At 44.1% G+C, this 26,488-nt stretch overlaps 1 protein-coding gene across 3 annotated transcripts in view; it reads left to right on the top strand.

Annotated features, from left to right (window-relative positions):
* The window catches only part of LOC139275203 (stAR-related lipid transfer protein 13-like), a 603,587-nt gene extending 580,175 nt beyond the window's left edge, over window positions 1-23,412 (top strand). For all 3 annotated transcript variants that reach the window (XM_070892343.1, XM_070892344.1, XM_070892345.1), the window contains 8 exons: window positions 1,771-1,930; window positions 3,245-3,443; window positions 9,143-9,353; window positions 11,470-11,584; window positions 13,606-13,827; window positions 15,500-15,717; window positions 17,785-17,961; window positions 21,781-23,412. In XM_070892343.1, coding sequence (XP_070748444.1) covers window positions 1,771-1,930; window positions 3,245-3,443; window positions 9,143-9,353; window positions 11,470-11,584; window positions 13,606-13,827; window positions 15,500-15,717; window positions 17,785-17,961; window positions 21,781-21,898 — 1,420 coding nt within the window. In that variant the 3' untranslated portion in view covers window positions 21,899-23,412. The remainder of the gene's footprint in view (window positions 1-1,770; window positions 1,931-3,244; window positions 3,444-9,142; window positions 9,354-11,469; window positions 11,585-13,605; window positions 13,828-15,499; window positions 15,718-17,784; window positions 17,962-21,780) is intronic.
* Window positions 23,413-26,488: the final 3,076 nt, after the last annotated feature.

The following is a 26,488-nucleotide window of genomic DNA, read 5'->3' as shown; positions in this document are numbered from 1 at the left end:
CCCATCCTCTCCCTCGATCGGCCACGCCCCCCATCAGCCGACCCTCCCTCCCTCCGCGATGTCACCATTACCTGACATCTGATTCTCAGCTGATTTTTCAGTCCGACAGATAGCCAGCCTGGGTTTCCCGTCTGAAAATCCTGCCTCGTGTCCCCAATTATCACCATTGTCACAACGTACATCAGAGATTGTTGGTTCTGACGATGGGAGAAAGGGAGGATGTTGGGGACACTTTGAAACAATGTTTAAAATGCCCCCGCGGCATTCTCCTTTGTAAGGTGGTCACTGGGGGCACTTCAAATTATTCTGGGGCTGCATTTGTACATATTTATAAACATTTGGCTCCTTTTCTTCAGGGGCCATGATCCTGGTTGACCTCTAGGTGGATCCTAACTTCCAATGGTTAGCATCATCTTGGGCATGATCTACATTGGGTCCTTCTGAGGGCCAGAACATTGGAAGTTCTGATGCAAAGAATCTCCACCTCGGGACAGGCCCTTCTCTGCTCCCTTCTTATGCAATGGCCTTGCTTGGACAGGCAGAGGCTGCACCCCCAGCAGGCAATTACAGCAACTCCCAAGTTAAGCCAAGACCCTGTGCATCTGGGTCTTGGCCTAATTTACGGTATATCAAGTGCATTCCAGTCGAAGGACTGCAGACTTTCAGCCCTCTAATTTCCACTAGTGGAAAATTGTAGTGATAATTAACAATATCCACTATTTCCTGTTAATAGATTTTTGAAGTGATACCACATTTGAGCAATAAAGTAATCTGACCACATAATACATGTGACAAATTTGTCAACGTTGCATCTGATCAGGTCCACTTACATGATTGTTCCCTTTGGATGATGATTGAATGTACTTTATTATTTCTTTTAATTGCTTTAAAAAAAATATGAAGGGAATTGACCTTGTTTTGATACACATCACTGAGGAGGAATGTGGTGGTTGTGGAGTCATAACCTTAAAATTAGAGCTAGGCAGTTTAGGTGTGATGTCAGCAAGCACTTCTTCATACAAAGGCTAGTGGAAATCTCAAACTCTCTCCCTCAAAAAGCTGTTGAAGCTGGGGGTCAATTGAAAATTTTAAAACTCGAGTTATAGATTTTCGCTGGGCAAAGGTATTAAGGGTTATTGAAGCAAGGCGGGTAAATGGAGTTATGATACAGATCAGCCATGATCTAATTGAATGGTGGAGCAGGCTCAAGGGGCTGAATGGCCTATTCATGTTCATGTGTGTGCTGTACATTTGTGGCAGTGGGATAGTGGGTTGGAATGTGTCTTGTAAATCAGAATGTTTTTATTTAGTTTTGTGGGTTTTCATGATATTTCATCTATGAAAGCACAGTCTGATGATTTTTTCACGTTTGGTAACAGTCTGCCGCTGAATGAGGAAAGCTTTCACGTTGTTTTTACTCATTTGTAATTCAGGCGCTGCATTTTATACAAAGTGCACTTTTTGGGTTAAACACTTTCAAAGTACGCCAGTTCCCCCTGACTTCACTGCTATAATAGCAGCTACTGATGGGAAGAGAATGTTTTTAACGAAAATAAATTGCGCATTCTTTATTTAAAAAAAAAAAGTTTTAAAAATCGTACTTCTGTATATTTTATAGAAATAGCTTGGTTTGACAATGATTTAAAAAAAAAAATCAGAGATGTGGTGTACAGCTTTTCTGTATGAACCGTTTTGGTGAAAGGGATGTCATGTTGATGCTGAAGTCAATCACATCTCCTTCTGCAAGTAATGTGAAATGGTTTCTTGCAGGTCTGTGCCAAAATTCATGAAGAGGATGAAAGTGCCTGACTACAAAGACAAGAATGTCTTTGGTGTGCCTTTGATAGTTCATGTACAGAGGACAGGACAGCCCCTCCCTCAGAGCATTCAGCAAGCCATGCGCTATCTGAGGAGCCAGTGTCTAGATCAGGTACATGAATAAATACATTGAAACAGACTAGATCTTACTGCTTTTATCATTGACATCGATGGCGTTAATTGATTGTCACATTTTCCAGTTAGTATGTCGAAATCTATATTTGGCCTAATATCAGTTTTCATGGTATTCTGAATAGCCAATTTGATAACCTAGAAATATAGAAAATAGGTGCAAGAGTAGGCCATTCGGCCCTTCAAACCTGCACCACCATTCAATAAGATCATGGCTGATCATTCACCTCAGTACCTGTTTCCTGCTTTCTCTCCATACCCCTTGATCCTTTTAGCCGTAAGGGCCATATCTAACTCCCTCTTGAATAATTGCATGGGCCTAACTGCCAGTCTGGAGTGAGAAATATTTGTCAATTTTCTTAATTAAAATTAAAAATGATTAAACTTTGGTTGACTAGCAACATGCAAAAGCGAACATAGGTATTAGTTTTGCTAACGGAGGATGTGGCATTGAGTAACTAATCAGTGAGAGTATAATTCAGCAGCCTGAGACATAGGAAGTGCACCCAATGATGCAAGTACAGCCATCTGCAAACAAAATATACCGAGATGGTAGATGATGATTGAACACAGTTTTCACGTCAAACAGCTCAGAAATTAATGGGCAATGCCAATGTTGTCAAATACATCAGTTTCAGTGCCCTATTTGGATCTGGAATTCTGATGCCACCAAAAACTCAGCCTGCATTACATACTGTGGAAGTCTTAGATGATCGTGGACTTGTCCATATGATGAATCTTGTATTCCATTTTAAAATCAGTAACAAGAGTTCAGACTAGTTGGTCTGCTGAATTGGCTTGAAATAATATTGGTTCATATTCACTTTCTCCAACCTCCATTTTCTTCAGGAAGAGGATGAGTATGTAATAATCAAAGGGGAACTGTTCATTCATTTTAAGAAATAGGAGAATTTTTTTCTGCTGAAGATTGTAGAGCATTATTATACACCAAAAAATAGCTGTTTACCTTGTACTTTCGGGCATTTTTAATGTACCGGTAGATATTTTAAAACTCTCATTTTAGACACAGCTTGTATATTTTTATAATTACATGCAGTGTTCATGGATTTACAGAGTAATTCAAATGAACAGATGGTTAAGATGGAGAAAGTGAGATTCAATAATTTGTCCTGTGGATTTGATGTTAATTAATCCTGCGGCCGAGTGTTGCAGATGTTAAGTATTATTTTAGAACTATCAGTTCTACTCCTGACAGTCAATGAATCTAATAACTTACAGCAGAGCAGCTGTGCTAATTTTTTTTTTCCATTCTTATATTTGTATGTTCTTCTAGGTGGGTCTCTTTAGGAAGTCTGGAGCCAAATCCCGAATTCAAGCTCTTCGACAGATGAACGAGGCTTCTCCAGATAATGTCAGTTATGAAGATCAATGCGCGTATGATGTAGCTGATATGCTGAAGCAGTTCTTTCGAGATCTTCCTGATCCTCTCCTGACCAGCAAGCTAGGGGAAACCTTCCTTCATATCTATCAATGTAAGCATCACATTGTCCAATGAGAATTTTGATTATAACAGTTAATGGAGCTTTCCTAATTTATGTCCTGTAACTCGTGCTCAATGGTTATGTCATACTCATTTACAACGGAACCAAATGGAAACAATATATCCAATAGAAATATAGAATAACTAACAACGATAATAGCAAAATTCTCTTAGTAATTATACTACATAAGCTGAATTACAAACTCTTTTGAACTAAGATAAAATCAAATGGTTTTGAAATAAATGTGATAACTTTCACTTCTGTTTCGGTACAAATAAAGGGCCCAAGTTTCCACAAGAAAAATAACGGGCGCCCCTCCGAGCTGGACGCCCGTTCTTCGCGCCTAAAACGGCGCCTAAAAAAATCCTCGGTATTCTCCACCTACCTGGAGGTCCTCTGGCCCTCGGCGCAGCCAGCACGAGCTGTGGGGGGGCGGAGCCAGGTCCCTGCGCTGAAAACAGTGCCGGGACCTCTGCACATGCGCGCTACAGTGGGCACGCAAGTGCAGTAGCTCCAGGCGCCTGAAGCACGCAGCCCCTAGCCCTGGCCCAATGGCCTCACTGGGGCTGCGTGAATAAGGCTCCTCCCACGGCCAGCTCCTGCTTCCTCCCGACCAGACCTGACACCCGCTCCCCCCTGCCTCCAGACCAGACCCGACACCCGCTCCTCCCCCCACCTGCCTCCGGACCAGACCCGACACCCGCTCCACCCCCCAGCCGACCAGACCCGACACCCGCTCCCCCCCCCCACCCCCCAGCCGACCAGACCCGACACCCGCTCCCCGCCCCCCCCCCCTGCCTCCGGACCAGACCCGACACCTGCTCCCCCCTGCCTCCGGACCAGACCCGACACCCGCTCCCCCCCCTCTGCCTCCGGACCAGACCCGACACCCGCTCCCCCCTCCCCCCCCAGCCGACCAGACACGACACCCGCTCCCCCCCCCCCGCCCCAACCCGAGACCCGACACCCGCTCCCCCCGCCGACCAGACCCGAGACCCGCTCCCCCCCACCGCCCCCGACTGACCCGACCCGACCCGAGCTCCTGTTCCCGCTCCCCGCCCCCCCCCCCGGACTGGACCCAACCTGACCCATGCTCCCGCCGCCCCCCCCACTGGACCCGACTCCCGCTCCCGGACTGGATCCGATCTGACCTCTCCCTCTCCCTCTCCCTCTCCCTCCCCCTCTCTTTTCCCACCCCCCTCTTCCCTCCCCCCTTTCTTCCCTCCCCCCTTTCTTCCCTCCCCCTTTCTTCCCTCCCCCTCTCTCTTCCCTCCCCCCCTCTCTTCCCTCCCCCCCTCTCTTCCCTCCCCCCCTCTCTCCCTCCCCCCTCTCTCCCTCCCCCCCTCTCTCCCTCCCCCCTCTCTCCCTCCCCCCCTCTCTCCCTCCCCCCCTCTCTCCCTCCCCCCCTCTCTCCCTCCCCCCTCTCTCCCTCCCCCCCTCTCTCCCTCCCCCCCTCTCTCCCTCCCCCCCTCTCCTCTCCCTCCCCCCCTCTCTCCCTCCCCCCCTCTCTCCCTCCCCCCTCTCTCCCTCCCCCCCTCTCTCCCTCCCCCCCTCTCTCCCTCCCCCCTCTCTCCTCCCCCCCTCTCTCCCTCCCCCCCTCTCTCCCTCCCCCCCTCTCTCCCTCCCCCCTCTCTCCCTCCCCCCCTCTCTCCCTCCCCCCTCTCTCCCTCCCCCCCTCTCTCCCTCCCCCTCCCTCTCCCTCTCTCTCTCTCTCTCCCTCCCCCTCTCTCTCTCTCTCTCTCTCTCTCTCTCTCTCTCTCTCTCTCTCTCTCTCTCCCCCTCTCTCTCCCTCCCTCCCCCTCCCCCTCTCTCTCCCTCTCTCCCTCCCCCACCCTCTCCCTCTCTCTCTCTCTCTCTCTCTCTCTCTCTCTCTCTCTCCCCCTCCCGCTCAGCGGCATGAACGGCTGCAGAATTCTCCCTGGCTGAAGCACTTTCACACAGGTAGGAAGATGGTTTATTTAATCTTTTCTTCGCTTATAAATGTTTATTCAGGTTGGATTTATTTGTATAATATTTGTAGAAGTATAAATAAGGATTTATTGTAGAATTTAATGAGTTCCCTTCCCCCCCCCCCTCCCCCCCCACCTCGTTCTGGACGCCTAATTTGTAACCTGCGCCTGATTTTTTAATGTGTAGAACAGGTTTTTTCAGTTCTACAAAAATCTTTACTGGCTCCATTCTACTTTAGTTTGGAGTACGTTTTCACTGTGGAAACTTTCAAATCAGGCGTCAGTGGCCGGACACGCCCCCTTTTGAAGAAAAAATTCTGTTCCAAAGTAGAACTGTTCTACCTGACTAGAACTGCAGAAAAAAAAAGGGGAGAATTGCGATTTCTAAGATAGTCCGTTCTCCACCAGTTGCTCCTAAAAATCAGGCGCAAATCATGTGGAAACTTGGGCCCAAAGAATGAAAGTGTGGACTGAAATAACCCCAGTAAAGATTTATTCCAAACATGTTTAGTGAGATGTACTAATTATGTAGATTCAGTATTTCGTCATTTCAGGTGTAGATTCATCATTTCAGGTGAGACTGTGTCAGATATCCCATAAAGTAGCTGCTGATTTAGATTTTTTTTTAAATTCAGTTAGAAAATATAAGAACATAAGAAATAGGAGCAGGAGTAGGAGTAGGCTATTTGGCTCCTCGAGCCTGCTCTGCCATTCAACAAGATCATGGCTGATCTGATCATGGACTCAGTTCCACTTCCCTGCCCGCTCCCCATAACCCTTTACTCCCTTAGCGCTCAAAAATCTGTCTATCTCCGCCTTAAATACATTCAATGACCCAGTGTCCACAGCTCTCTGGGGCAGAGGATTCCATAGGTTTACAACTCTCTCAGAGAAGAAATTCCTCCTCATCTCAGTTTTAAATGGGCGGCCCCTTATTCTAAGACTATGTCCCCTAGTTTTAGTTTCTCCTATGAGTGGAAATATCCTCTCTGCATCCACCTTGCCGAGCCCCCTCATTATCTTAATAAGTTTCAATAAGATCACCTCTCATTCTTCTGAACTCCAATGTGCATAGGCCCGATCTACTCAACCTACCCTCATAAGTCAACCCCCTTATCTCTGGAATCAACCGAGTGAACCTTCTCTATACAGCCTCCAATGCAAGTATATCCTTCCTTTATTACGGAGACCAAAACTGTATGCAGCACTCCAGGTGTGACCTCACCAATACGCTGTACAGTTGTAGAGAATTCATAGAACTACATAGAATGTACAGCATTTGGCCCAGCTGGTCCATACCGCTGTTTATGTTCCACATGAGCCTCCTCCCACCCCTCTTCATCTAACCCTATCAGCATTACCTTCTATTTCTTTCTCCCTCATTAGCTTATCTAGCATCCCCATCCACATCATCCCCATCCTCAGCTCATAGTTAAAACTATAGGCTATAAGTCCCAAAGAGAGTAGTTACTAGTTATTACTGTAAAGTATCCCCATCGTGGGGGGAAACAAGAAGTAAAGGGATGCTTGGTAAGTAGAAAGGGCAAATAATGGTTAGACACATGCATATATATGGAAGCACCAAAAATGAAGACATGAAATAGTAGTAGAAGAGATAAAAACTGGAAGGGAGCAGTGAGCCTTGGAATCATATTGCTGCACTCTTGTCTGAGTTCTCCATTGCCATTGACAGAAATTAAAGATGTAATAGCAGCGCATTTGGAAAGCAGTGACAGAATCGGTCCAAGTCAGCATGGATTTATGAAAGGGAAATCATGCTTAACAAATCTTCTAGAATTTTTGGAGGATGTAACTAGTAGAGTGGACAAGGGAGAACCAGTGGATGTGGTGTATTTGGACTTTCAAAAGGCTTTTGACAAGGTCCCACACAAGAGATTAAAGTACATGGTATTGGGGGTAATGTATTGACGAGGATAGAGAACTCGTTGGCAGACAGGAAGCAAAGAGCAGGAATAAATGGGTCCTTTTCAGAATGGCAGGCAGTGACTAGTGGGGTACCGCAAGGTTCAGTGATGGGACCCCAGCTATTTATAATATACATTAATGATTTAAATGAAGGAATTGAATGTAATATCTCTAAGTTTGCAGATGACACTAAGCTGGGTGGCAGGATGCTAAGAGGCTATAGGGTGAATTGGACAAGTTAGGTGAGTGGACAAATGCATGGCAGATGCAGTATAATGTGGATAAATGTGAGGTTATCCACTTTGGTGGCAAAAACAGGAAGGCAGAATATTATCTGAATGGTGACCGATCAGGAAAAGGGGAGGTGCAATGAGATGTGGGTGTCATGGTACATCAGTCATTGAAAGTTGGCATGCAGGAATAGCAGGCGGTGAAGAAGGCAAATGGCATGTTGGCCTTCATAGCAAGCGGGTTTGAGTATAGGAGCAGGGAGACCTTACTGCAGTTGTACAGGGCCTTGGTGAGGCCACACCTTGAATATTATGTACAGTTTTGGTCTTCTAATCTGAGGAAGGACATTATTGCTATGAGGGAGTGCAGCGAAGGTTCACCAGACTGATTCCCGGAATGGCAGGACTGACATAAGAAGAAAGACTGGATCGACTAGGCTTATATTCACTGGAAATTAGAAGAATGAGAAGGGATCTCATAGAAACATATAAAATTCTGACGGGATTGGACAGGTTAGATGCAGGAAGAATGTTCCCGATGTTGGCCAAGTCCAGAACCAGGGGTCACAGTTTAAGGATAAGGGGTAAGCCATTTAGGACCAAGATGAGGAGAAACTTCTTCACTCAGAGTATTGTGAACCTGTGGAGTTCTCTATCACAGAAAGTTGTTGAGGCCAGTTCGTTAGATATATTCAAAAGGGAGTTAGATGTGATCCTTATGACGATAGGGATCAAGGGGTGTAGAGAGAAAGCAGGAATGGGGTACTGAAGTTGCATGATCAGCCATGATCATATTGACTGGTGGTGCAGGCTCAAAGGCTGAATGGTCTACTCCTGCACCTATTTTCTATGTTTTTATGAAATAGGAATGCACCCATTGAAGAAGGTATACTGGTAGAGAATCAATATTAAGCAATGAGTGGCTGAATGATGGGATCAATAATCGTTAGAATTCTGTATTCTTAAAACTTAATTTCAACCTCCCCCATTTTGTAACTTACTTCATTAGTTTCTTTTGTATACATTTTTCCCCTAGCTTTACAGTTTATGCATCAATTTTTCACTGAGGGCTGGCCAAGTGACCCATGTCCAGGTCTGGCAGTGCCCCCACTTGAACGACATGGTGAAATTTGCACATCAGTAGCAAGGATTTACTCCATATCCACCTAGGGAAGACCACATCCTCACTCAGTGCTCATCATATGAGGTTTTGTGAACAGTACCCCTGTCCACCTCCATTCTGAACTCTGATCTCCAAACGTGAAGAATGTGCCTGAAAGTAATGTTTTAATTTATACCATGATCCATATACTATTTACTCACACTCATATTATTAAAGCTAGGAAGGCTAGTAGAGAGAATGGTATATGACCATTACTCGCAATAGTAGGGGATTCATAAACAACAAAACAAAGATGATAGCATCTTTTCAATCTACAGTAATGCAATCCTTTGATAAACAGATAAATCTAGATATAAAAAGACTGAGACAATCCACTAAATCTGTGATTTTAAAAATCTGTCATAAAGTGTTCGATAATTCTTGACTGTTTGCTAACTGTGTGTGTTGCCCTCTGATGTGTAGATGTTCCCAAAGAGCAGCGACTGCAGGCGGTGCAGGCAGCCAGTATGCTGATGTCAGACGAAAACCGTGAAGTCCTGCAAACACTTCTTTGTTTCCTTAGTGACGTGACATCCGTAACAGAAAATCAGATGACTGCTATGAACCTTGCTGTCTGCTTGGCACCTTCCCTCTTCCACCTGAATTTAATCAAGAAAGGAAGTTCCTCACCAAGGTATCCTAGATATTACTGGTATAATCTGAATTTGGGCATTTTGCCACTATACACTATCTGTGGAAGTTCACAATGGTTTAATAAAAGCTTCAATCCTAAACTAAAGCCTTCTGAGCTTTATTCAATGAATTTAAAAGCCAAGGAAGCTCTGCTCCATATTCAGAATCAGTGCTGATATTAATAATGCTATGAGTCAATGCGTTTAAATATCTAAATTTATAAATGCTGTTTCAGATCAGAAAACATATGCTCGATCTGATTAGAATTGTAGAAGTTTACAGTGCACAAGAAGGCCATGCGGCCCATTGTGTCTGTTCCAACTCCTTGCTAGAGTGAGCATAGCTAATCTCGCTGCCCTGTTCTCACCCATCGTCTTGTTTTCCTCTGTTTCAAATATTTATCCAATTTTCCTTTAAAATATGAAATAATTTCTACCTCAACTACTCCCTGTGACAATGTATTCCATGCTCCAATAACCCCTTGTGTGAAGACATTTCTCCTATTGTGACTCATTATACTCTTGGTGTTAGTTATAAATTGATAACCCCTCATCCCTGAATCCTCAACTAGCCTTTCCCAATTCACTCCATCAAAATATCCTGGTGAATCTACTCTGTATGTGTTCTCTATGGTCTTGATGTCCTTTTATACTAGGGTTCTCAAAATTGCACATGATACTCTTAACTTTGACCAAAGCAATATTTTGTAAAAATCATCATACTTCTTTACTCTTATCCGCTGTGCCCCTATTTACAAACCCCAAATTTCCACTATTTTCTTATGGTTTTATCTACCTGCACTCGCACTCCTTTCTTTCTCTCCCAAAATATATTATCTCATACTTATCCACATTAAATTGCACCTGCCACTTATTTGCCTCTTACACTACCCTACCTGTGACCTCCAGAAATCTTTTACAGTCCTTCAACTGTGGCTCAGTTGGTAGCACCCTTGCCTCTGAGCTGACACTCCAGTGCAATACTGAAGGAGTGCTGCACTATCAGTGGTGCCATCTTTCGGATGAGACATTAAACCAAGGCCCCGTCCCCTCTCAGGTGAGCGTCAACAATCCCATGGCAGGGGAGTTATCCACGGTGTCCTGGCCAATATTTATCTCTCAATCAACATAAGTAAAACAGATTATCTGGTCATGATCACATTGCTGTTTGTGGGAGCTTGCTGTGCGCAAATAGGGGTACTGAGGTGAATGATCAGCCATGATCTTCTTGAATGGTGATGCAGGCTCGAAGGGCCGAATGGCCTTCTCCTGCACCTATTTTCTATGATTCTATGATAACACTGGATCTTTCACCTCCCAAAAATCATTCATTAATAAAATAAAAAGCTAGATATATATCAGGTTATTCAAAAAAAGCTATGTAAAACCTAAACTTAGAACCTAAAAAATATAAGCTGAGGCAACTATTACTTTATTTCTTGGTGGTTGATTTTATATGTGAATGCGATTTATCTTTTCGTTATAACCTGGCACTGCTAAACTTGACTGAAGCTTTTCATTTCCCCTTCCCTGATTACATTGTTTAATGAGCTAAGTGTATTTATTTTCTGGGTAAAACAGCAAATGTATATAGACACGTGAATCCAAGCTGTAACAACAAATTGATATACTAGAATTTTCACTCAATTAACTTTTGGAGATCAGAGGCAGATTTCACAAGACTTTAATTTTCTTGGAAGTTTTACCCACCCTCAGGGGAATAAGTGGAGAAGATGCATACCAGAGCAAATTACAGGAAAGTGGCAGCCTTGAATGGGCCAAGTGGACTTTTCTCATTGTGTAATATTAATGAATTATTTCAGGAACATTTAAAATTTATGTTATGGTCCAGGATTGAAAGGAGCATTGTCATCTGTACTCGAGAATATGCCATGAATCAGCCTCCACAGTTAACAATGGGCATATCAGAAGCAGAGGCGTCTAAGTGACTCACCAAGCCGACAAACAGCAGGCTTTTAAGAGGACAAATAACTGTTTTTCATGGGGAAATGTAATGGTCAGCTCCTTCTGTCACCGCGGGGCCACACTTGCGTGTGCCATAATCTTTTCAGTTTAATATTGACTGATGACGGGCTTTTTCCTATTTAATTACAATAGGGTAATGCAGCGTAAATATGCATCAGGAAAACCAGATCAGAAAGATTTGAATGAAAATCTGGCAGCAACGCAGGGGCTGGCCCAGATGATCACCGAATGCAACAAACTTTTCCAGGTGAGTCTCTGCTCCGAGCAGCTGAACTGAAAAAATTTAGAGAACATATTTTGATAATCGCTTTATCATTATTGCTTGGCCTGCATAATGCATATAAAATGAAGTACAATACATGACCAAATATTCATTACTATATAGTAATCTTTAATCTAAATTTGTGCTTCGCAGGCTGATCTCAGCCAAGGGAGTAGAGTCCTTTGAGGATGCGACGGTTATGGTGGATGGGGAAAATGCAGTGGATGTAGCATATGTGAACTTTCAGAAAGCCTTTGACAAGATATCACACACGAGACTACTGGAGAAGATTAAGGGGTTTGGGAAATAGAGGGAATGCAGCAAATTTGACTACAGACTGGTTAAAATAGAGGAATTGGAGATCTGGAGCTAAGGGCAGTTTTTCAGAGTGGTTAAAAGTGGGAAGTGGTAAGCGTTCTGTTCTGGGACTGCTTATGTTCACTCTGTATATCAATAATTTGGATAATAGGGCTAGAAGGAATGGTGTCCAAATTTGCAGACTAATAAAATAGGAGGCATAGTAAATATTTCTGAGGATCCAAGGAAGATGCAAAGAAATATTGATAAGATACTTCAATGGGCTACAAAGTGACAGATGTAATTCAATGTCAGTAAATATGAGGTGCAGTTTTATTTTAAAAAAAAGAAATAATTGCAGTTTGGTGGAAAATCATAGCCAGTCCCTCGAAACGAGGATGACTTGCTTCCACGCCAAAAAGGGATGAGTTCACAGGTGTTTCAAGGAAAGACCTAATATTCCAGATCCCAAACTACATCCCGAAGGATGGAAGATACCTGTGCATGGATTTTTTTAACGTGTGGTGGCCATTGCACACCAGCCACCACACAGGCTTGACAGAGCTAGGTCTTGGCCCAGTAGCAAGGATTACCCAAGACGACTGGAGACCTGCTCTGCTGCACAGACCGAACGCACACATATCGCAGAGTGGACTGACCTGTGCTGCCCCTGGGCCTTGTGTGTGTGTGTGTTTCTCTGTGGGTGTGTTTCTCTGTGGGTGTGTTTCTCTGTGGGTGTGTTTCTCTATGTGTGTGTTTCTCTATGTGTGTGTTTCTCTGTGTATGTGTGTGTTTCTCTGTGTATTTCTGTGTTTGTGTGTGTTTCTGTGTGTGTTTTGGTGGAAAACTGGGTGATGTGAAAGAGCAGAAGGAATTGAGGGTTCAGCTTCACAAGATTTGATTATGAATGAGGTCATTAAAAAAGGTAATGGAATATTGGGTGTAATGGCAAAAGATCTAAAATATATAAGTGAAGCTGTAGAATCGATATAAAACCTTAGTAAAACCATAGTTGGCATGCTGTATGTTGTTTTGAACTCCACGCTATCGGAAGGATGTGAATAATTTCTTCGGGGGTTGTCCCGATTGGGCACCTTAACTTCGGCAGAAGATCGGTGAAAATCCCAGATAAACTGCGTAAGCAGCATTTCTGCCCAAGTTGTTGCAACTGATCAGGAGAACCTATGATAAAATTATTGGCATCTGTCTTTTTCTATCCTCATCTCACACCACTGTGCCCCCCCCCACCTCCCTCACCCCCAGCAGTCTCCTGTTCTGAGCTGGAGATAAACACTGAAAACAAATAGTTCCTGTGGTTCAAATAATACTGACCCCTCACTGAGCTATATCAATGAGGGGTGTCTGGTCACATACAAGCACCCACAATAGTTTTTATTCATTCATATTTAATAGTTTTCAGAATTACTGTAACATGCAAGTACAACCCCAATTAGCAAGCAGCAGTCAATTTATCAGATACTTTTAATGAATCAACTGGAATTTCAATTTACCATTTCTTAAGGTTTTAATGTCCATTTTGCACAACAGAATGAAACTCTGTTCCCTAAAAGCTGAGAACCTGGAACTATTTTAGAGTCTAGGGACACAGCTGGCTCACAGTGAAGCCATTAGGACCTATGGTGCTCATTGACAGAAAAGAAAACTGTCTGAGGTTTACTTTTACCCAGTCATCCATCTGCTTGGAACAGATCCCTCAAGATATGATGACGCAATCCCGGAACTCCTACGTTGAAGCCGACGCCCACCCACTGACACTGGAGGAACTCGGAAAGCAGCTGGAAGATGAGGGAGCAAATTATCAGACGTACCTGGAGAACGTGATCCAGAACCTCCAGAAAGAAGCCAGGGAGAAATTTAAGGGCTGGGTGTCGTGTCCGTGCCCTGATAACACTGAACTTGCTTACAAAAAGGTACAATTGTACATAAGTATTTCTGCTATATTTTAATATTTTAATTAAATAACCTATATGCTCCTTTAGTTGATAAAAAGTATAAAACCAGTTTGAACTATGTCCTCTAAGTATTCATTAGTAATTTATTTGTATCTTCTATGCAGATGGTTGTGTAACGTCACTAAAAATTTAATTTCTTGATAAATTTTCATCATTATAACTAATCCAGTCCAATATTTGCAGAAACTCATTTGATCCAGTGTATACGTATGATTTCCATCATTCCTGAAAATCCCTTTATGCTGATGCAAACAGGCCCTTCAACTGTAACATTTCCGTGCACAGTAGTCGGTGGGCATATAACCCAATTCTGTTTTGTGATCTGCTCGGATGACCTGTCAACACATACGTTGAAAGACAGCAAGTTCTGGATTTCACGCATGCGCAAGAGCGTACGGAAATCGCGAACTTGCGGTGGATATCAAAGGAGGTGTGGCAGTATACTTTGAGAGTACGCCACCATATCGACCGCAAAATCCGGGCTGTTGTTTTGGGTATAGACCGTTTTTCAAAACTGAAGGAGGCAAACCGACTTCTTACTAATGCTGGTGAAGTGCAAGAATTTGTGTAAAAGAAATTGATATTCAGTCATGTATCCAGTGCTCGGCCTTAAATTGTTCACTTTGCTTGAAGCCCTGCTGCTACTTACTATCTGAGTGAGATATCTGTTATTTATGTCGCATGGCAAGGAAGTTCAGATCTTGTGTATATTTTGAAATAACAATTGAGAAATTCTGACACAACAGCTTCTTCCTGACGTCATAAAGCATATTCATCATTTTCAGTGTTCAACTACTTTTATAAAAAGGAGAATCTGAAAATGCTGGAAATGCCCAACATATCAATCAGCATCTGTAAAGAGAAAGGGCAGGGTATAATGTTGTGGATGTGTACCCTTCACTAGTGGAAATGTCACACTATTTCTCTTTACAGAAGTTGTGACCTCTTGTGTACTTCCAGCATTTTCTGTTTTTATTTCAACTGTGTGACTTGTGAAGTTTTATTGTTTCTGATTTTACTCTCGGTTGAGTTGCATAGAATTAATACAAGTATTCAGACAGATGCACGGTGAAGCCTTGATTGATTGTATTGTCACTTGAAAGAAAGACTTGCATTTGTATAGCACCTTTCACGACCTCTAGATATCCCAAAGCACTTTAAAGCCAATGAAATACTTTTGAAGTGTATTTATGTTGTAATGTAGGAAATGCAGTAGCCAAATTCCACACAGGGTCCCATAAATAGCAATGTGTTAATGACCAGATAATCTGTTTTAATGATGTTCCTTGAGGGATAAATATTGGCCAGGACACCGGGAGAACTCCCCTACTCTTCTTCGAATAGTCCCATGAATATTTTACGTCCATCCGAGACAGTTTAACTTCTCATCTGAAAGACAGCACCCCCTACAGTACTGCACTGGAGTGTCAGCCTGGATTTTGTGCTCAAGTCTCTGGAATGGGGCTTGAACCCACAATCTTCTGACTCAGAGTGCTAACCACTGAGCCACACCTAACACCTAACACTTGTGGATTATACACCCTTCCACTCACTTATGGAATAAACTACATATCCCACTGTTTGCACCAAATGCCTCCAGTAATGAAAGTCAATGGTTCTTTTATTGTAGGTTGGGGATGGTCACCCTCTTCGTCTGTGGAAGGTGTCTGTTGAAGTAGAGGCACCACCTTCTGTAGTTCTGAATCGAGTACTACGAGAGCGCCACCTGTGGGATGATGACCTACTCCAGTGGAAAATCATAGAATCCCTGGATAAGCAGACTGAAATCTTCCAGTATGTCTTGAACAGCATGGCTCCTCACCCCAGCAGGGACTTTGTCACACTGAGGTGAGTTTTGAATCCAGAATGCACCATATACCAGAGAGTAGCATCTGAAAATGAGTCATTCGCCAGTAATCTATCAGCAGTGTGTACAATTCTTCTTCCATTCACATCACCTTCTTATCATGTTCCCCAATCTTTTCTCTCTCCAGAAATCTGCCCATTTATATGACTTGCTTTAATGGTCTTCCTCTTGTTACTTATTCCACAACTTACTCTTGGAAGTTCCACCTAATTTTGTAACTCATGCTCCCAGAGACTCCCCCTGAATGTAATCAAAAGTGCGTTTCCTCTTTTCCTTCACTGGTTCCCATCTGTGAGATATGTGTGGGTTGGCTTTCTGGGGAATATAAGGTTATGGTTTTTGAATTTTCCCAGTATACCAAGTTGAAACTCCTTCATGGAAAATTCAGTACTCCTGGAAACCAGCAACTTGTCAGATCTGATGTTACCACGTTGCATGATAAAGTGTGTGGCTGTGGCTTTACCCGAAGACATTAATCCAGGCTTGCATCTTCAGCAGGGAGGTGCCATGAATGCAGCTGATGCTGGAGCATATGGAGGCCTCTTTGCAGGCATACCATTTGTAAACATTAAGAACACTAGCTAGTGAAAATGCCACTGTTACATCTCGATGCAAGCACTTAAAAGGCCATAATTTCTGCCTTTGGGAACTTTTAAGAAAAAAAGTAGATAGTATGTAAAAATAAAGTGATGGAATGTCTCATTTAACTTGCATCTACTTTTTTGACTAAACATAAGGGACTGGAATTTTAACCAAAATAATGTCAATGCATTCCAACAAGGTTAGCGTTAATTTGGCGGAACGTGTGGCCCACGTTCCATAAATGCAAGTAATCCAAAAATGCAAAGTGCTTGTGTCGCCAAGGATATCACCATCGCTATTTAGAGTTCAATGTCTTCATTCTCACAAACATCAGTAACAAACCATAGGCAATCCACAAGAGAATTGGTTTGTTGCTGAAGAACATCACAGTCAAGTACTGATGTATGAAATGTATCTCAGCACTGTGGTGATTTTAGCCAAGATACATGACAAATCTTCACACATATTATTACTAGATTAGATATTTGAACATTGAATAAAACCAAAATAAAATACTTAGGAGGAGAAATTCGGGTCATTTGCACCTCCTGTTAGCGCCCCGGGGCGCAAACGACCGGGCGCGGTGCCGCTAACAACTCCTGCTAAATTCAGCAGGAGTTTAGCGGTGGCGGTAACATGTCGCGCCCCACTCTGCTGCGCTGGCAATGCTGACGCCATCATCTTGCACAGTGCCCCATTAGTGGCCCAGACCTGAAATTGGGTATCGTCCCCTGAAGCTGCACCGGGCGATGACAGCGACAGCTTCAGCGGAAGCGTACCAGGCAGCCGGCTGCACACGGAGCGAAAGTTAAAGGGGAGGTGACTGGCTGTGCCTAAAACAAAAATTGCCAATTTTTTTTTTTTGTGCGCCCCTTTGGCGCTTTCGACGCAGGGTCCGTGCCACAGTCGGTCAACCCATCACTCTGCTTGTGTGCCGGGCTGCTGGCGCGGTACCCCCACTCCCCGGTGGTCCAGGTAGGTCCCTTTTTTTGCTGCAGAGTATGCAGCTTGAGCCCTTCCCTTTAATTTGGGGAAGAGCCCCTCCTACGCAGCTCAATGGGTAGCGTTGTGCCCCGCTCCCAAGGCGTCTGCCCCGCTACCGCCCCTGAAAGGAAGTGGAGCACTTGATTTAGCACTCCATTTCCTTTCGGGGGAGGGGGGGGGGCAACATCAATATCTCACTAGAGACGAGACAAAGTCTCGCACCTTGCGAATGTCACCACCCCCAAATGGGGTGGTACCGAGTTTTTAGCCGTTGGTGTTCTTGGGTCTTGTGTTTATGTAGTTAAGATTTATTTTACATTTAATCGATTAGATTTATTCCTCTGTGGCCACCGTGATATTCAGTCATGCTGGTGAGGTTCTTTGCATATTTGGCACTCCGCTATGACTATTACATTTCTACTTTTCTCTTGTAAACTCAGTATAAAATAACCTTCTGTTGTCTTTGTCTCTGGCTCTTTCAGAACATGGAGGACAGATTTACCAAAGGGAACATGTGCGCTGGTGGCCATTTCCATAGAACACGATGAGGCACCTTTGGTGGGTGGTGTCCGAGCCATGGTCATGGACAGTCAGTGTCTGATTGAGCCTTGTGGTTCTGGGAAATCCAGAATGACACACATCAGCAGAGCTGATCTGAGGTAAACGAACTCTTGTACAGTGGCACTCTTTCGTTAATCTGAGTTTTAAATGTTTAAACATTTGCCTGCAGTAACAGAGGACTTGGGGGGACAGCTTTGTCCTTCAAGAACTCCCCAAACTCTTTCCAGAAAAAAAACCTCATGTACAGGTGCAGCGCCTAAAATCCAGAACCCTCGGGAACGAGACTGTTCCGGATTTCGGGCTTTTCCGGACTTTCGATTTGTTTCCTGACGTCATGAATCCGGAAACACCCAAGCCCAGGTTCGGGTATTTCCGGATTTCGGAACATCAGAAAGGGGAGGATTCCTGCCGAGAAGCTGTTTGGGCCGTCCGGCCCCGCCAAGGAGGTTGCCGTCAGGCGGGCCCCTGCCGAGGAGATATTCGGGCGGGCCCCGCCGAGGAGGTATTCGGGCGGGCCGGCGAGGAGGTATTCGGGCGGGCCGGCGAGGAGGTATTCGGGCGGGCCGGCGAGGAGGTTGCCGTCAGGCGGGCCCCTGCCGAGGAGATATTCGGGCGGGCCGGCGAGGAGGTATTCGGGTGGGCCGGCGAGAAGATATTCGGGCGGGCCGGCGAGGAGGTATTCGGGCGGGCCGCCGAGGAGGTATTCGGGCGGGCCGGCGAGGAGGCCCCGCAGTAAGGATAGCGGCAGGGCCCCGAGGTCAACAAGACCATCGGGTCCGGATTCTGGAACATTTTACAAATTCTGGACAACCCTGCCACTGATCGGTCTGGAGCCCGAATTCTGGAACATTACGGAACTCCGGATTCTTGATGCTGCTCCTGTATAAAATCAATCTCCTATGGCTTTGCTTATGGAGAAAAGTTAAACAAAGGGTGAGAAATTGGGCTACTTTATACCTCCTGTTAGCGCCCCTGGGGGGGGGCACTAACGGTGCACAAATGGGTTTGCGACCGGGCACAGCTCTGTTAACGACTTTCGCCATATTGTGACATCATCAGCGTGCGCATCGCCCCGTTAGCGCCCTGGCCCCGAAAATGGCTGTTGCCCCCTGCAGCCGCGCTGGGCGTCGACAGCTTCAGGGAATGCATTTCGGGCGATCGGCCGCTACAGGGGCGAAAATTAACGGGGAGGTGGCCAAGTGTTTGAAAAAAAACCTCACCTTTTCGTTGCCGTTCCGGATACGGTTTCTACGTGTTGTCGTGGCCGCGATCGCTCAGCCCAGTACCGAATTTCTGGACCATTGTCTTTCTGTCGGCCAGTTCTCATTCTCTAATCCTTCTCTCACCTTCTCATTGCCTTTCAATTTGTCTTCACTGTTTCTCTCTCCCTCTGTATGGCTCTCCCATATTTTCTCTTGTTTGTCACTGATTCTTCCTCTCTTTATATAAGAAAGGACAGTGAATGGGTTCACTCCAAGTAAAAGATAGCCAATAATCCAGCTTTTCTAAAGATTTAGAATTTATTTGAAAAAGATATCTCTCTATACCTAGAAGTCTGATCAATGTTGTGATATTCTGCTGGTTTCATTTCACACATATCTTCACTAAATAGTACTTGGTTAAAAATCTCTCCCATAAAAATGAGGTTTGATTATTGTTTATCTGATATCACAGGGAATATCAGCTTGATTAAAAATGCCAAACAAGACCTACAGGGACAAATTCTCTTCTTATTGTAATTAGGCATTAAGGGTCATCTGGAAACAGCACATAAAGAAAATTGGGCAGGGAAGATAGCATTAGTGTACAGCCTATCCAATTTTCTATCTATTAAATGTGTTCATTGAGGCTGGAAAATGAAAAATTGTTCACAAAAAAACACTGATATAGCTATAATAAAGAAAAATACTTATATTTATATCATCTAATACTTGAAATGTGTGCTAGATCCTACCTTCCTGTCATGTTAGCAGCATTTCACCTTCATCACATGCCTCTTGTACTGAGCTTGCATGTCAAGGTAAAAAATCTTTAAAAAAACACAATGCAAGGAAAAATGTCATGCACTGAGTTTGAAGGCAGTAATTCAGTCTTGTAATTCTGCTGATATTCATAAACTGCTCAAGCTTCACTCCACTGATTAATGATGTCACCGTGCTGCACGATGGAATTACTGCTTTGTAACTGTCGGCCATCTATTATTGAATGTAGCATTACTAGCTAAGTGCATAACGAGCATGGTGGATAGAGGTGTACCGATGGATGTGGTGTATTTAGATGTCCAAAAGGCATTCGATAAGATGCCACACAAAAGGTTACTGCAGAAGATAGAGGTACGGGGAGTCAGAGGAAATGTATTAGTATGGATAGAGAATTTGCTGGCTAACAGAAAGCAGAGAGTCGGGATAAATGGGTCCTTTTCGGGTTGGAAATCGGTGGTTAGTGGTGTGCCACAGGGATCGGTGCTGGGACCACAACTGTTTACAATATACATAGATGACCTGGAAGAGGGGGCAGAGTGTAGTGTAACAAAATTTGCAGATGACACAAAGATTAGTGGGAAAGCGGGTTGTGTAGAGGACACAGAGAGGCTGCAAAGAGATTTAGATAGGTTAAGCGAATGGGCTAAGGTTTGGCAGATGGAATACAATGTCGGAAAATGTGAGGTCATCCACCTTGGGGGGGAAAAAAAACAGTAAAATGGAATATTATTTGAATGGGGAGAAATTACAACATGCTGCGGTGCAGAGGGACCTGGTGGTCCTTGTGCATGAATCCCAAAAAGTTAGTTTACAGGTGCAGCAGGTAATCAGGAAGGCAAATGGAATGTTGGCCTTCATTGCGAGAGGGATGGAGTACAAAAGCAGGGAGGTCCTGCTGCAACTGTACAGATTATTGGTGAGGCCGCACATGGAGTACTGCGTGCAGTTTTGGTCACCTTACTTAAGGAAGGATATACTAGCTTTGGAGTGGGTACAGAGACGATTCACTAGGCTGATTCCAGAGATGAGGGGGTTACTTTATGACAGATTGAGTAGACTGGGTCTTTACTCGTTGGAGGTCAGAAGGATGAGGGGGTGATCTTATAGAAACATTTAAAATAATGAAAGGGATAGACAAGATAGAGGCAGAGAGGTTGTTTCCACTGGTCGGGGAGACTAGAACTAGGGGGCACAGCCTCAAAATACGGGGGAGCCAATTTAAAACCGAGTTGAGAAGGAATTTCTTCTCCCAGAGGGTTGTGAATCTGTGGAATTCTCTGCCCAAGGAAGCAGTTGAGGCTAGCTCATTGAATGTATTCAAATCACAGATAGATAGATTTTTAACCAATAAGGGAATTAAGGGTTATGGGGAGCAGGCAGGTAAGTGGAGCTGAGTCCACGGCCAGATCAGCCATGATCTTGTTGAATGGCGGAGCAGGCTTGAGGGGCTAGATGGCCTACTCCTGTTCCTAATTCTTATGTTCTTATGTTCTTATGGACTAGAAACTGAGACTGCAGGAAAGACGCAGCTAATGAATCAGCATCTGATAGAGGAAAATAGGTCAGCGTTTCTGGAGATATTCATCATTAGAACTAGCGATGAAATGTACCCAAAATGTGAATCTGTCTTTCGCATTTATGTTCAGACAGATCTGTGCATTGCCAGTATTTTCTGTTTTTATTATTTTCTCTATTGCATGTCTTTTCAGTGGCTTGTTGAAACGGCACAGATATTTTTGTGATTTAAAAAAAAAAGGCACAAACCTTTCTTTCAAAAAATTAACGTTTTGTTTTTCTCCTATGCTAATGGAATTGTTTGCTGGTGTGTAATGTGTATTTGGTCTTTGTGGTCTATCCAGGTGGCTGGGTGCAGATGCTTGTCTCAGTCTGTGGGAATGCATCACACTAATATTTAAATGTGTTCATTTTTTTTAGGGGCCGAACTCCAGAATGGTACAACAAAGCCTTTGGGTATCTGTGTGCAGCAGATGTTGCTAGAATCAGAAACTCATTTCAACCTATAATTGCCGAGGGACCTGAAACCAAGATCTGAAATGGAAAAGTCTTTATCGGAAAGGGGTGCATTTGAAGAGGGAACAGGGAAGCCATTTTCCGGGAAAGCTGATCCCTTGAGGCAGAAATGAAAATGGACAAAAGGGTGGTTAAATGTTTCACAGTAATGGTGAATGGCTTCCTCTCCAGCAAAGACATTTGTAAAATCTCCATGTATTGAATGATATCTCTGCCAAGGGCCCTCTCGGTACTGTGCTGTTCTGGTTGCCATGGTGTTCCTCTGCTTTGCAGATACACAGTGGTGCTGGCCTGCATCATCCACGGCAAGCTTTTATAACATTGCAATCGCTCCCTTTGTGCCCCTGATTCAATCTTTGCACAGCTCGTAGACCCGTTGCTGGATCGATTCGTATAAGACCATGCATCTGGAGCTGTTCAGAAAGTCACTGTTTCAACATTTTTATTTTGAATTTATCCAGGTATACTCGATGGACTCCAAGCCTAGGGTCCAGGTAATTATGGTGGGCCTCGTCCATAAATGTACACAGAATTTTAATCTGTGCTTTGCACAGTCTGAGGAATAAATGCTTCTGAGAAGCATCTGCATTTTTATTTTATATATATGTAGATAACAAAGATATTATATGAAGTATAAATATAAATATATATATTCTGTATCTATATTTTAAGCCTTTAACATTCAGCTGTGATGCCTGGCTGACTAGCTGATATTCCTGTCACTTGGATCCCAACATCTTGCCATAGAATTTTAAGCAGATTTTGCTATTGTGAGCCGGGTGTTTGCACAATGAGGCCAATTCAACAATGACCTTTGGTGAGGTCAGACTTGCTTCGACACAGTTGTAGCTTGACTATACCTGTGATGGAAATAGTTGAGCAAACCAACCGAGCTAAAAGTAATGTGCATGTGTAGATAGAGTAGATTGTTTGACCCTCCCTCCCGCCAACATGCAAATATGTATTTAAAAAAAGTAATTATGCATTTCAGTAATTTATTGTTCACTCTGGATTAGCAAAAACAGGAATTTGTACTGGAAGCTTATTAAGAACTTTTCTGAGGGAGAATACAGTCTTGATTGTACTCCTTCACTATTATACTGGGCATGTTTTAAAGCACATTATAATTTTCACAGTATTATTTTCATATGCAACATACAAGGTGCAATTACTCGTAAACAATAGTGAAAATAATGCTATATCAGCGTCACATACTTAATCGCAATCATATCCTTGATGAGTGTAGTCACTTTATATGTGCATGAGTCAAGTGGTTGTACTTTCATTTGTACTTGGGCCATATTCTCAACATAGTATTATGCCGCTGATTGGGATTCAGTACGACAAGGAATTTTATTTAAGGATGTAACTATTTATACCTCATATTTTTACCTCATTTGCTGGATTTTTGTTGACTGTAAATATGTTTACCTAATATTTAGAGTGAGAAATTCTGATACATTTAAAAAATATTTGTGTTCAAAGTTTTCATTATTTCTTGTACAAAAAGTTTATTTTTTCCTCATCATATTATGAAATGCACTAATAAAGATTACATCATATAAGTAAGGGCTTCTTTGTATTGTTAGTGCTCACATGGAAGATTTTGCTGGTGTCTTCACACATACTGAAATGCGACTTGATGATCACTTCAGATACACCGTTTGTATGCTGCACACAATGACATAACGCATGGCATATCACAATTTTCATGCTTATTATAAATGTAGCATCAATTGGTTAACAGTGGGATGGGAGCAACTGGAAAAGGAGTGTGTGTGTGTGTGTGTGTGTGACAGTGGAGCGGGGGGGGGGGGGGGGGGGAGGATATAGGGGTTGAGTAGGTAGTTCAAAGGTGAAGAGGTAAGGATGGTATTGATGGCAGTGAGGGTGTGATGTGAAGAGAGGGGATAGTGAGAAAGTGAAAGAGACTGTGATGGAGGAAGCACACGTGATTAGGAGAAGAGATAGGAAGTGATTCGCTGATGGCCATATTTTCCCTGCGACCACCACTCAAATACAGCCAGCTGTCACTGGTGGCTCCTTTTCCTGCCACACCATGCAGTACCACCCACCAATGTCCCCTGTAATTGTTTTGGGCCGCGCGGCCCCTATAACGATATGCGTATGTGCGGTTTTTGCAATTTACAATCCAGCTCATTGGCTGCGTGAGATCCCTGGAGCACTTCTGACTCGGAGGCAAGAGTGCTGCCACTGAGATAAGTACAAGGGAGACCATATTCTCCAACTTACTGGGGTAGATTTTTAACTTGCCGCTTGAATGTGTAAATTCACAGAACCCAATCTCCCAGCTTGAACGAGATACGTCGGCAACATTCCAGTGCCATTTCTCCACCCCGTGCTCCATTGCAGCGCAGCTCCCCATTGGGAGTGCGGGATCAGTATATTTGACCTCTAAAGATCAGCCACGTGCAGGAGGTATGAGTAGAGCTAACTCTGTTCTGAGTACCGGTGAGGGCGATGGTGGTCTGGGGAGTGCAGCCAGAGCCAAATCCACGGCACCACAGATGGCTCAGCTGCACAGGGGGGGGGGGGGGGGAAGAAGAATGGAAGAACTGTAGTGATTGAGGATTCAATAGTCAGGAGAGCAGACGCGTTTCTGCGGTCGCAGACGTGACTCCAGGATGGTATGTTGCCTCCCTGGTACCAGGGTCAAAAGTTGTCACTGAGCGGCTGCAGGGCATTCTGGGGGGAGAGGGCGAACAGCCAGAGGTCGTGGTTCATATCGGGACCAATGACATAGGTAGAAAGAGGGATGAGGTGCTGCAGGCAGAGTTTAGAGAGCTAGAAGAGAGATTAAAAAGCAGGATCTCAAAGGTAGTAATCTCCAGATTACTCCCAGTGCCATGAGCTAGTGAGTACAGAAATAGGAGGATAGAGCAGATGAATACGTGGCTGGAGAAATGGTGCAGGCGGGATGGCTTTAGTTGCCTGAGGCATTGGGACTGCTTCTGGGGGAGGTGGGCCCTGTACAAGCCAGACTAGTTGCATCTCAACAGAGCTGGGACCAATATCCTCGCAGGGTGTTTGCTTAGTGCTGTTGGGGAGGGTTTAAAGTAGCTTGGCAGGGGGATGGGAACCTGAAAATAGATTCAGTAGGGAGGGGAGTAAAGCTGGAATTAGAAAGCAAAAATAAAGAAAGTGAGTTTGAAGGAGAGAGGAAACCAGCAGGAAAAAAGGGTAAAAAAAAAACACATTTAAAGGCACTTTGTCTAAATGCACATAGCATTTGTAACAAAATAGATGAGTTGGTGGCACAAATTGAGACAAATGGGTAAGACCTGATGGCCATCACAGAGACGTGGTTGCAGGGTGACCAACTTTGGGAATTAAATATTCAGGGGTATTTGGCAATCCAAAAGGACAGACAGAAAGGAAAAGGAGGTGGGGGTAGCTCTATTGATCAAGGATGGAATCACTGCGATAATGAGAAACGATATTGACTCATGATCAGGATGTTGAAACAGTTTGGGTGGAGATGAGGAATAATAAGGGGAAATGTCACTGGTGGGAGTAGTCTGTTGGCCCCCTAACAGTAGCAACTCTGTTGGTCGGAGCATAAACTAGGAAATAATGGGGGCTTGTAAAAAGGGAATAGCAGTAATCATGGGTGATTTTAACCTCCAATTTGATTGGACAAATCAAATTGGTCAGGGTAGCCTTGAGGAAGAGTTCATAGAGTGCATAAGCGATGGATTCCTTGAGCAGCATGTAATGGAATCAACCAGGGGGCAGGCTATCTTGGATCTGGTCCTGTGTAATGAGACAGGATTAATAAACAATCTGCGAGTAAAGGATCCCCTTGGAATGAGTGATCATAGTGTTGCGTATGCAATAACTCAATAGGCTTAGTACCGTGAACTCATCAGGTGTGACCTGGCTATTTTATTAGCTCTCAAAGTGAGGATTAAACTCGGAGGCCTTCTTTATATACAAGGGCTGCATGTGTGTGTCTGTGGCCCAATGACCTCCGACGGTCACTCCCCCTGGTGGCAGGTAAGGCTCACTAATGGGCAAACATGCAGCAGGCACATTGATCAGACGAAATTGCGGCACACAGACGAATCGAAACAGCTTGAAGAAGACACCATCAATGACCAACCGATTCATATTTAGCCATCAGAAGACCCTGCTGTTGTCAATGAATCTGGACCTTCAATCCCCAACATAGACACTGCCACTCCCATTAGATCGGCTACCCAGCCTCAAGTCATGAATGACTCGGAGAGCTCATCCAGATCTGGAATTGAACTGAGATGATCAACTAGGGAGCGGAAAGCCCCGGACCGTCTCAATTTGTAAATAGGACTGATACCAAGATCTTGGGGGGCGGGGGGGGAGGAATGATATAATCTATGTATGCCTGGGTTTACCTGCCACCAGGGAGAGCAACCATAGGAGGTTATTGGGCCACAGACACACACATGCAGCCCTTGTATATAAAGAAAGCCTCCATGTTTCTCTGAAATATGGCTGCAGCCAAGCGAATTCCGAAAGGACACCGGTTGTAAATGAACAGCCCTTTATGTGTATTGATGCACATAAGTTTATTCGACGATTCGAGAAGCTCCTGTGTCATATAGGCCGCGTC

This window comes from Pristiophorus japonicus, chromosome 10 (genome assembly GCF_044704955.1).
Source record: "Pristiophorus japonicus isolate sPriJap1 chromosome 10, sPriJap1.hap1, whole genome shotgun sequence".
NCBI classification, from domain to species: domain Eukaryota; kingdom Metazoa; phylum Chordata; class Chondrichthyes; family Pristiophoridae; genus Pristiophorus; species Pristiophorus japonicus.
Note: the sequence above shows the minus strand (reverse complement) of the source record. Positions and strands in the feature narration are given on the sequence as shown.